The following is an 11,443-nucleotide window of genomic DNA, read 5'->3' as shown; positions in this document are numbered from 1 at the left end:
CGGAATGAATACCATCTACTAGCAAACAAAACATGTTCAATGATATTTAACTTGTTAAAACTAAGATGCCAGGATCAAAAAATAATTTCTCCAATTGATATATTTGACAAAAACAGGTTAATATGCAAGCCGGTTTTCATTGCTAAATCAAAGCGGGGAGAGCCGGGAACGCGCGTCTACATTTCAGAGAAATGTGAACTTTTTCGTGGACGCGCGTCGGCCAGAGAAGCTCAACTGCGCAAGTCAAAAGTAACCGGAAATAGCCAAGTGACTACAAATCTAGCCAAGATGGCGCGGTTCAATAGGCCTTCACTTTAGATTTCGATTCCTGGGGGCTTGGGTGTAAACGCAGAACTCAGCAGTGCAGATTCTGCAGAAGCAGTTTACAGCTGACCAACCACAGCGTCGTCCGAAGATCACTTGACATCTACTCATGACGTCATTTTCTTGCGACTGTCAGCCGAGCTCTCCATGTGAATGTCGCCGACTCTCACAGTCTAATCTAAAAAGGTAAAATTAAAGAAGTTTGAGATTGCATGTGTAACGTGTGCCTCTACATGTTTGCGTTTGTCTCTTGACATAGGATATAGGGCATTCATTGATCTTGTGCGTTTCATAAGTGCAGCGTCTACCTGCTTGACGAGCCACAAGGTCAGAATTTTGCTTCATGACAGCAGCCAGAAGCATTCATTCGACACTATGAGCTTGACGGGGCAAAGTATGGTTAAAACTAGTTTATGGATAAACGTATCGCTACTTAGCTTGATGCTAGCGAGTAATTACATATCTAGCTATAGCACTTGTTCAGGGCCCTGGACTAGGGCTAATCTAGTTATAGCTAGGTGTCAAGATTTTATTTAAAGTGAGGAATGATCACGGAGTCTGGTCGGTTATGAACCGAAATGATAGCCTACAAGCTGTAGCAGTGTGGCAACTAAGGTGCATTGGACTATTAATTTGATATCATGATGTTAAATATGAATGACAAATGTTATATACAAATATTTTTTACTACGTGAACTACATGAAATACGTTCATGGATGGCTGTGGCTCAGGAGGTAATGTTGCAGCTGCCGCCACTGGTGTGTGAATGGGTGAATGAGATGTAGCTCGGGAGGTAGAACAGCTGTTATGTTTTACTTTCATTGATGTGCAGGAGGTAGAGGGGCCGGCTGGAGATTGGAAGGTCCCCGGTTGGATCTCAGCTCCCGGCAGTGTGCCAAAGTGTTCTTGAACAAGACACTGAACCCCCAAATCGCTCATGTGCTGTCACCTCACAGCGAGAAGCTCTCTGGGCCTTTCTGTGCGGAGTTTGCATGTTCTCCTTGTGTTCGAGCCTGGAATCTGAGCCTGGTTATACCGTATAGCTATAGCTCTCATGCGTCAGAGTATCTGCTCAACTCATATCCCCATCTCTCTCTCTTTGTGTTCTTGCCTCTCCCTTCTCCTCCACCTACTCCCCTCCTATCTCATTTCTGTCCTCTCTCTCTCTCTCTCTCTCTCTCTCTCTCTCTCTCTCTCTCTCTCTTTCTCTGTCTCTCTCAGGTGATGGTGATCTCAGCTGCTGCATTGTGAGCAGGTGTTTCTCTGGTCTTTGGCTGCTTCCCCTGCGTTCCTCCATGACCAGCCGCCTGCTTGGGCGATGTGCCCGCCTTTTAGCCAGGGTTTCCCCTAATGCCAAAGCAGCAGGTGCACGCCTACCTCCTGCCCCTTCAGCTGGGCCTACGGAGCAACTGTGGGCCCAGGCCTGGCCGGGGCCCCGGGGGAGGCCGCTGTGTGAGGGCAGGAGTGTGGCCAGGGAGGAGGACTACGCCACCATGCCCAAACGCACGCAGCTGGATCAGCTGGTGGAGAAGGCGGTGTGTCGGGAGGATATCCTGCTGGCCTGGGCAGAGCACGGAGGAAACGCCAATCAAGCTGCGAATACCATAATTCAACTGGTCCGATTGGCTCAAGGGCAGAAAGGTGGCGCTGAACTGGACCAATCAGAGTTGACAGCGGATCCAAGGCTACAGGATATGATGGATACAGTCAGTAGACAGGTAGGGAGGTCAGGGGGTGGACAAGATGGAGCTGGAGCTAGTATGTGTGCAGGGCATTTAACATAATAGGTTTAAGCACAGTTGATCTTTAGTGTGTGTTTATTTGAAATCCATGACTATTCGCTGTGATCGTGTTATCTCCAGGTGGTGTCAGTGTGGAACGGGACTCTGGTGTCTCTCCTGCGGAGTCTCTCTGCCCTCCACTTGCCTCCCGGCGCCGCAGTAGTCGGCTCTGTCCAGAACGAGGTGCTGTGGCGGGTACGCAGACTGGCCTACAAGCAGCTGGCCTACCTGGTGGACTGGGGGACGGGGCGCAAAGGCCAGCAGGAGGCGCTGATCGCGGGCGCGGCGATGAAACAGCTGGAGCTGCGCTGGACTGAGATCTCCGACCCGAGGACAGTCAGCACCCTGATGGCCAGAGCAGGACATCTGTCCCCTATGCTCATGGACAGACTGGAGGACAAGGTAACCCATATGAACACCACACGCCCAACCCCACGGTGTACCTCCGTCCGTTCTTATGGCCAAAGCAGGACAACACATGCTATGATGAGGCTTTTGGACGTTGTTATCTACGAATATGAATATAATTAACATAAATACCACTAGCCACAGTGGGACGACACACTTGGGATGGTAGGATGAAAGAATACATCTCTTCGATGACTCAACCTCTGTTTCACCTCCAACCCATCTTCAGGCCCACTGTGCCGTCGTAAATGGCGTTTGTGTTTTTGCCTCTTTCCTCTCCTCCACCTGCTCCCCTCCTCTCTCCTTTCGGTCCAACCTCTCTCTCTCTCTCTCTCTCTCTCTCTCTCTCTGCCACCCGTCTCTCTCAGGCGCTGGAGCTGGTGGAGGGGTTTGGTGCGGAGGACATCCGTAGGACGTGTCTCTCTCTGGCGTCTCAGGGCCGTAGGTCTGTCCCCGTGCTCAGAGCTCTGTCCTACCACGTCCTACAGAAACCCTCCTCAGACCTCAACACACCACTGCTGCTCGACATGGCGTATGCTTATGGTACGCACACACACACACACACACACACACACTGATTTATAGCCTTTGAAATGGAAATACAGCGAAGTACACTTGTCCCTTTCTCTCTGCCCGTCCCTCCCTCAGGAAAGCTGAATTTCCATCACTCGCAGGTGTTTCAGCGGATGGCTTCAGAGCTCCTACCCAGGATTCCTGAGCTCAGCTCTGCTGATGTCACGCGCTGCGCCAAGTCACTGGCCTTCCTCAAGTGGCTCAACCTCCCTCTCTTCCAGGCGTTCACAGAGGTCAGTCACAAAGACAAACAAAACATTTAGCAGAAGATTTATCAAGTGTTCCTGGTTTTCCCCTTGTATGCCAGGCTGCCTGTTTTTGGTGACATAACGGAGGTGGCCCGTGTGAGGTTTTAAGTTAGTGAACGTATGCAGATCTATGAGACCAGAGCATGTGAGCGGAGCTGAACTACATCTTCACTCTCGCGTTCCATTTCAAATCGCTTCATGCTCACAGTAAAACAATTCTCACTGAATTTCGCAACAGTTTGCAAGTAATAAAATTGCAAAATTGGTTTGATGCCAACATGGTAGAGGTAGCCAAGTCCAACAACCTAAAGATGCGCACAACATGACAGAATACTGAACTGAGACATCGACAGACAATGCAACAACAGAATGTGGAACGTTCTTAAACAGAACAGAGCTCATAGTGTAAGTGATAGTGGAGTGAATTTGAAGCTAGGCAGAAAACTCGCTCTGCACTCATGGCAAAATATATTAGCTCCTCCCACATGCTCTAGTTCAGTTATTATATCAGTTATTATACTCTTCTCTTCCACCCTCTCTCTCTCTCTCTCTCTCTCTCTCTCTCTCTCTCTCTCTCTGCCCTCTTCTCCTCCTCTCTGCCTCTGCAGCACTACACGGGGAACAGACAGAAGTACAGCACTCTGCAGCTCTGTAATCTAATCATGTCATTGGCTAAACTCAGTTTCCAGCCCAGCAAAGGGGAGGAGTTCTACACTGAGGTAACTAAGGAGAGAGGTTAATGGCTAAACTGTTGAAGTCAGATACATCTTGAGTTTGACTGAAAATGATATGCTTTAGCACCACCTCTCACATATAATGTGAGATTATATGGACAGTTCTTTGTGCCTGTTCCTCATTGGCTTTGGTTTCGGTGTGTGTTGTGTTCCTGTGTGTGTAGGTCCACTCTGCCATAGAGCGCTGTCTCCCGGCCCTGGAGCCCTTTCTACAGACAGATGTGCTGTGGTCTCTGTGCGTGTTACAGCAGGCCAAGCCCCAGTACTTCACCAGCCTCATAAACAACACACACCTGGCCAAACTCTCAGGTAAACAAACAAACAATAAACAAACAAATGTTGAATATGGTGTGAGCCTGAATCAGAGAAGGGTCTGCTCGGAAGCAAAGCTAGGAGCTCGGAATCAAAGCTAGCCTAGCGAAGCTAATTTAGCACTTGCTGTCATCAGATTGAACTGTGACAGTACACAACTCTATGACATTTTTATTAACTTTCAGAGATGGTATGGTATTGGGTCGGGTGTAATGAGCAACTGATTGTCAAAGGCCATTGCGAAGCCCATTGAGTATTGTTGAAGAGTCATTCTGTAAAACAGAAGGTAGATAATAAATACCCCTTATCACTACGCCAGTCACACAGGTGAACACACACACTCAGACTCCTGCGAACCTCCCATGGACTTATGAGGACCCTAGACACTGACCAGCAGAGGGCAGCACAGGACTGACACTGATTCAATCGATCTTCACTTGGTCGTCTGGGACCAGGGTTTCCATGGTTTCCACCAGAAAAGTAGCGAGGCCCTGTCTCAGCGAGTGGAAGAAATTTTGCATTTTTTTCATGCCCTCACAAAAAGTAGAGAGGATATACATTTTGGATCATCTGTGTGTCATTCAAGTATCAAATCAGCCTACTTCACTCAGAAAGATTCATGAAAAGTTCTGAGTTCCAACATTTTACACTGCTTTTGTATCCCAAGGAAAATCTGTCTATATCTCAATCTGTCTTCTTTATCTCAATATTCCATCCAATACTAAACCTGTTGCTCTATAATTTGTTTGAGATTGGATAACCTTTTTTATTCTGACCCTAATTATTCACAGTATCCTAGTCTGAGATTGGTTACTTTTATGCTGACTTTAATTATTCCATCCCCCTCGTACTCTGGCCTGAACCACCTGAAACTGGCCTGAACCAGCTAAAAACAGTCCACCAATTCTGCCTACGCTGCACGAACAAGGTTTTTCCTGACACAACACTTATTTTTTGGCTTTCTGCCCCTCTATCACAGTACTCTACATGTATACCATGTATGTCTCTGAGACTAGGCCAAACTACTCATCCTAATCTCTAGATCCCCTAGTGGAGAATCGAAGGGATTACACGCTTACAAATATCCCCTGACTATATTGTTCATCCAACATGGACGGTTTAACCAATTGAAACAAGCTATAATCTCTTACAGTGTATTACAAAATGTTCATTGGGCTCATACAGTGATTATACAGTGTGTAACATACAGTGCTTATACAGTGTTTGACATAACTATTCCACAGCTTCATTTACTTACTGCTCTTAAAAATCCTTCAACGCTGGTTCTCCCATAACTTCTTAAACCTGTCAACTTTGTACTGGTCTTTCGTTCACCCCATCATACATCTTATGGACAGCCTTTCATGTTGCCTCATTAATGTCACCGGATGTCATCCATCCGCTGCCATCTGCTGTCACCACACACACGCACAAGCACAGACACAGAGACACACAACAATTGCATGCGCTGTGATCATGCAACATCCACCTCAGATTTTTTCAGTAGTTTCATAATGAGTTTACAAATATTTTAGTTTATTCGTATGATCATGATGTCATATGGTGGCAACCCATTTCTTAGACAATGACATCTCATCACTGGACAGGGTGCAGGGACGAGACAGGACAGTGCAAAGACAGGACAGTGCAAAGGGCGAGTACAAAATGCTAGTGCAAAAAACTAAAAAGGATAATCTAAGAGAAGAACAATATACAAAAATAGTGCAGTCAGTGTATATACAGTGAGTATGCAGAGTGTAATGTGTGTGTGTGTGTGCGGCGTGATGTGAGTGTGGTGCGTCCTACATATACATACTGTACAGTTGGGTCAAGAAACAAGATACAGAACATCAACATCTCAATGATGGTGGAGTCTGTGGTGGGGGGAGGGGGGGGTCAGATGGGGACACGAGCCTTGTTGAAGAGGCTGATGGCCGTGGGGAAGAAGCTGCCTCTCTGTGGCGTGCAGACGTTGTCCTGATGGAACGCAGCCTCCTGCCTGAGGGGAGCGGCACGAAGAGATTATGGCCGGAGTGGGAGGGGTCAGCCGCAATCTTGCTGGCCCACTTCAGGGTCCTGGGGTTGTGCAGGACCAGGGGGGAGGGCAGGTTGCAGCCGATCACCTTTTCGGCGGATCAGATGCCGCTGCAGTCTGGTCCTGTCACACTCCTCACACTCTCCTGGGACATGGTAATCCGAAACGGTTCTTTATAAGTTTTAACTTTGAGAAACTGCTCCACGTTTCTTCTTTACTCCTTTCTTTTAATCTTGTTTCTTTCTTCTTTTCCCCTCAATCAAATGTCCTCCCTCTCTTGCTCTGTATTTTAAGTGTCCTCAATGCTCAACACCAGCATACACAATTAAGTGTCAAACCACCACACAACCAAGATTGAGGTAGGCGTAAGGTCACGTAAGGTCACGTTAGGAAGCCAGACGGGGCCAGTCTGGCTGAGGCTGATGGGCTGCAGTCAGTGGTGTTGTGTGTGTGTGTGGTGCGGGGAGCCCCAGAGCACAGGAGGCCCCACTAGACTGGTGGTATTTTACGCAAATGTCGGCATCGCCGTCGCCCAGCTCAAATACAGACTTGCACAGCGATTTTCTTTTCCGCTTCCCTGTGAACTTTTGCGTGCAACAGACATGAATCTGTCAGAGTCCGCAAAAGACAGCTTGTCAGCCGAGTTTCCTGTCCAGATCCTGTCCCTCCGAAATGCTCTAAGGCCTACCGTAGCCACACTAAAATGGTTTTTAACAATAACTGTGACTGTTGGCAGTGCTGAGAGATCTTTCTCAAAACTTAAACAAATAAAGACATATTTGGGGAGCACAATGACGCAAGAGAGACTGTTTGGGTTATTGAGGTGATTTAAAGAGTGTTATAGGGTACAATTCTTTGTGCAGAAGAATGCCAGGAGACGTACTCATAAAGTAATACAACAGATGTAGGAAGCAGCTCCTGACTGCAGCAGCCCCTGCTATGTAGCCTACAGGATATGTTTTTTTGTAACATTTACAGATTTTATAAAGGACAAAAATGAAATCCCTGCCTGATGTGAGGCCCTCCAAAGCGCGAGGCCCTGTGCGACCCGTCCCATTCGCCACCCCCTAGTGAAAGACTGCTTATGTGAACATGGATTTGTCACACAAAATCAATGTGTCAGTCTGAGTCACGATGTGTTGCTGTGTTTTCTCTCTCTCTCTCTCCTCTCTCTCTCTCTCTCTCTCTCTCTCTCCCCCCCCCTCTCTCTCTCTCCCCCTCTCTCTCTCTGTAGAGGGCAGTCCAACCCGTGTAGAGAACTATCGTCTGAAGCTCCTCCACATCGCTGCGACTCTTCAGCTGGAGCATCCAGAGTCTACGGTGTCCTTCCCCTCCCTCTTTCCTCCCCCCTCGGCCCCGGGGCGCGACTCCCCCCTCTCCCCTCTGCAGAGAGGCCTGAGGGAGGCGCTAGAGAGGCTGGTGGGGCAGAGGGCCGAGGCCTTGCGCACCGGGGTCCACACCGTATTCGGCTGGACCATAGGTACGCTTCTCTCACACACACGCTAGCCTCAGCTCAGCCTCAGGATCTGCCACACAAAACACTGTACGCCTTGTGATACTGTACATTTTCCTCGGTAGATTTAAGTTCCTTGATTGTTACAGATATATTGAAAGTTGTTTCATATGCACACGGTTGGTAATATGAGCGATGTCTCTCTCTCGTCCAATCAGATGGTGAGCTGGTGGTAGACTGTGAGAACAAGCCAGTGGACCTTGTAGGTCTGACCGCCCCTCATCTGCTGTCGGCCGGTGGGGACAAGCCCCTTCCTGATGGAGCACGGAGGTGAGTACGGCAGGGAGGATGACATGTTTACTCTCTCTGTCTCTCTCTCTCTCTCTCTCTCTCTCTCTCTCTCTCTCTCTCTCGGTTCAGTCTAGCTATCCTCCGTTTCAGTTAAAACTAACAATCAGCCTGGGGATGATTGTGTTCTTGTTCTTTACCTCACTTTCTCTCTCTCTCTGTTTCTGTCTCTCTCTCTCTGTCTCTGTCTCCTTCCCTCTCTCTCTCCAGACTAGCGTTCCTGGCATGGGAGTTTCCTCACTTTGGCTCCAAGAGTAAAGACCTGCTGGGACGTTTCACCATGATGAGACGCCATCTCCAGCTGGCTGGCTTCATCCTCGTCCAGGTAGGAAGACACCAGGGGGGGACAGGGCCTCATCCTCATCCAGGTAGGAAGACACCAGGGGGGAGAGGGCCTCATCCTCGTCCAGGTACGGAGACACCGGGGGGGAGAGGGCCTCATCCTCGTCCAGGTACGGAGACACCGGGGGGGAGAGGGCCTCATCCTCGTCCAGGTACAGAGACACTGGGGGGGGGTAATGAGAGAAGAGGAGGTGTGCGCTAGGACAGGAAGGAGGCTTATAACTTGGGTAGCTTCTCTTTTTAAATTACAGGACCCGAGGGGGGGTTTATTCGGCCACACGGTGACTTGATTGTACACACAGTGAGTGGCGACACAGCACACACAAGTGAAAAGTTCGGGGGTCGCCGGTGGAAATTGTTCCCTGCATTTCTCCCATCCAAGCTGTCCTCCATGGGCAGCGGGCAGCCATTGTTCATGGCGCCCAGGGACCAAGTCCCAGTGCTCAGTCCAGGTCAGCGACCGCACTGAAGTGCATCTGTTCTTCTGCATGGTTTTCATCTTGGGTTCTTTGTGAGGAAACACTTGCGCACACGGAGAGAACATGCAAACTCCACAGAGGAAGGCCTAGAGACCTTGCTGTGAAGCGATAGTACTAGGTACATGACATGAGTGATTTTGGGGTTCAGTGTCTTGCTCAAGGACACTACGGCACAATGCCAGGAGCTGGGATCGAACCGGGGACCTTGCGATACCCCGCCAGCTGCTCTAACTCCCGAGCTACGTGCCTTGTGGTGTGAGATTGTGATGCTGTATTGTATTAAATGTATTAAACACATTTTCTGTGGAGGCCCAGTTTTGAAATAAACCTTACCCACCATCAAGCAATAAAGACTGAGGCGCCATCATTCCATCGTCATGTAACGTTAGGTCATCACTTAGGCTATCATCAGCAGCCATGACGCACTTGAGTATCACATTCTGTTGGGGCCTCAGACAATCAGATCAATCTATTGCTGAGGGAGGGGGGGGTGTCCGGAAATCTGGGTTTTCTTATCAGTGGCACGTACTGTATCCACTTTTTATAGTATATAACAAATAACTTGCAGTACCGAGCTTGGCCACTATGACAAAATCGCCTCACAGCACAGAATTGACCTCACTTCTAACGTTGAATCATGCCGACTGGTCAGCCTCAATGCTAGCCAGAATGCTAGCCAGAATGCTAGCCACAATGCTAGCCACAATGCTAGCCACAATGCTAGCCACAATGCTAGCCACAGTGCTAGTGCAGTATGATGCAGGGCCAGGCTGGTCCCCCTGCAGGCTCCGGTTTATAAATAGGCTCGCCAGTCAGACTGTGCAGTGAGAATAGCAACAGCATCTCTGTCTGATGTAGGCCAATCCTAACTCTCTGTCTCATCTAGGCCAATCTCCTCAGCCAATGGCGTTACCCCAGGGCCTGGGGTAAACTAGGCCACTGACTATACCTGAGACAGATCTCTACTGGCTTCTCTGTAGCCGGATGGGTTGATCGGTCAATCACGCAAAGGCCTAGAGAATCAGTCGTGGATGATGCTCATGTCAATTTTATCTCAATAGTGCTCCTAAACCAGTCCCTTTTGTCCCTCCCCAGGTGCCGTACTATGAGTGGCTTGAGCTGAAGTCTGACTGGCAGAGAGTGGGCTATCTAAAGGATAAGATGGGGAAGGCCGTGGCTGAGGACATGGCCAAGTGAACAGAGACCCCAGCACAGAACTGCATACTGGACTGAAACCATCCCAGCCCAGGCGATTGACAGTGGAGAACACACACATGTTGTACGCACGCACACACACGCTATCGAAACCTTTAAAACAAACAGCTCTGTGCTAAAAAACTCTGAGACCGTGTCCAAAGCGCCCGTTCTCCGTCCTGTTTCCTTGACAATGCGTGGGGCTTTCCCTGTTACCATGGAGATGGCACTGGAGAGTTCTGGAAACTGAAAGAGGGGGAGAGAGAGAGAGAGAGGGGGACAGAGAGAGAGAGAGAGTCCTTTAGCAGAAAAGAACAAATACTTCTGTTGCTAAGGAGATATGTCCTCAAGTGACGCTCTGGCGACGTGTTGGCGGTAATGATTAAATAAATGTCATGAACTTTAAGCTCTACCGTATATTATTTGTGAATAGATCGGAATAACTTGGAATTATAACAGTTGTGGAGGTCTAATACTGAGGCCGTTTGCGGTATTAAGGATTTGTTGTGTGTTTGTCTGTCTCAGATTTGTGTGTGCCTGCGTCCAAGGGTGTGTCTTGTCAGTTTGTGTGGGGGTGTGTGATATTTAGTGTGTGAGAGGTTGGATGAGGCTGTGGCGCATCTGGACAGTGGTGTGATATTCAGGCTGAGAGTGATACAGGATGATTCATGTCATCGTTAATAATAACTGCGCTATTACCAGGATGGAACAGGGGGGGGGCTGGAGGAGGGTGGGGTCACGTCCTGTATGCCGCTGAGGGGTTGGTCTACACACACACACACACACACACACACACACACACACACAGAGAGTGAGAGAAAGAGCTTTGAATGTGCCTGCGTGGTCCATGATTCTGCTGACGTGGAGTCTGCTCACGTCGCGCTAATAAAGATGACAAATGTTGTGACGTCCTGTCTCCATCACTGAGGGCGATATGCTGGAGCGTCTGTATCCTGGTCTGTTTACAAAACACACTCGCTGTCTTGGAAAAAAACTCCTTGGCAGCGCTGTTGAGCATTTGTTTATGTAAGGAGGCACAACGTGGAGAGAGGTTGTGCGTGTGTGTAGGTGTAAGTAAGTGTGTGTGTTCACTTGGGTATCTATCCGGTGTCAAGAGGTGTCAGTGAAGAGGGCAGTCACGTACACACACACACATACACACGTCCTGTTTCACACTGAAATCTGCTTACCAGGGGTATTAAGTACCCAAC

General features: G+C 48.9%; 1 protein-coding gene across 1 annotated transcript; it reads left to right on the top strand.

Annotated features, from left to right (window-relative positions):
• Window positions 1-437: 437 nt before the first annotated feature.
• tbrg4 (transforming growth factor beta regulator 4) lies at window positions 438-10,911 on the top strand. Its single transcript, XM_084441728.1, has 11 exons — window positions 438-510; window positions 1,547-2,043; window positions 2,188-2,508; window positions 2,883-3,057; window positions 3,163-3,320; window positions 3,944-4,054; window positions 4,234-4,378; window positions 7,651-7,896; window positions 8,088-8,199; window positions 8,428-8,542; window positions 10,134-10,911. Exons 2-11 carry the CDS (start codon window positions 1,621-1,623, stop codon window positions 10,233-10,235), a joined length of 1,908 nt encoding a protein of 635 aa, XP_084297854.1. The 5' UTR covers window positions 438-510; window positions 1,547-1,620; the 3' UTR covers window positions 10,236-10,911.
• Window positions 10,912-11,443: the final 532 nt, after the last annotated feature.

The sequence above is a fragment of the Borostomias antarcticus genome (assembly GCF_949987555.1).
Source record: "Borostomias antarcticus genome assembly, chromosome: 8".
In the NCBI taxonomy this organism is placed as follows: Eukaryota; Metazoa; Chordata; class Actinopteri; order Stomiiformes; family Stomiidae; genus Borostomias; species Borostomias antarcticus.
Note: the sequence above shows the minus strand (reverse complement) of the source record. Positions and strands in the feature narration are given on the sequence as shown.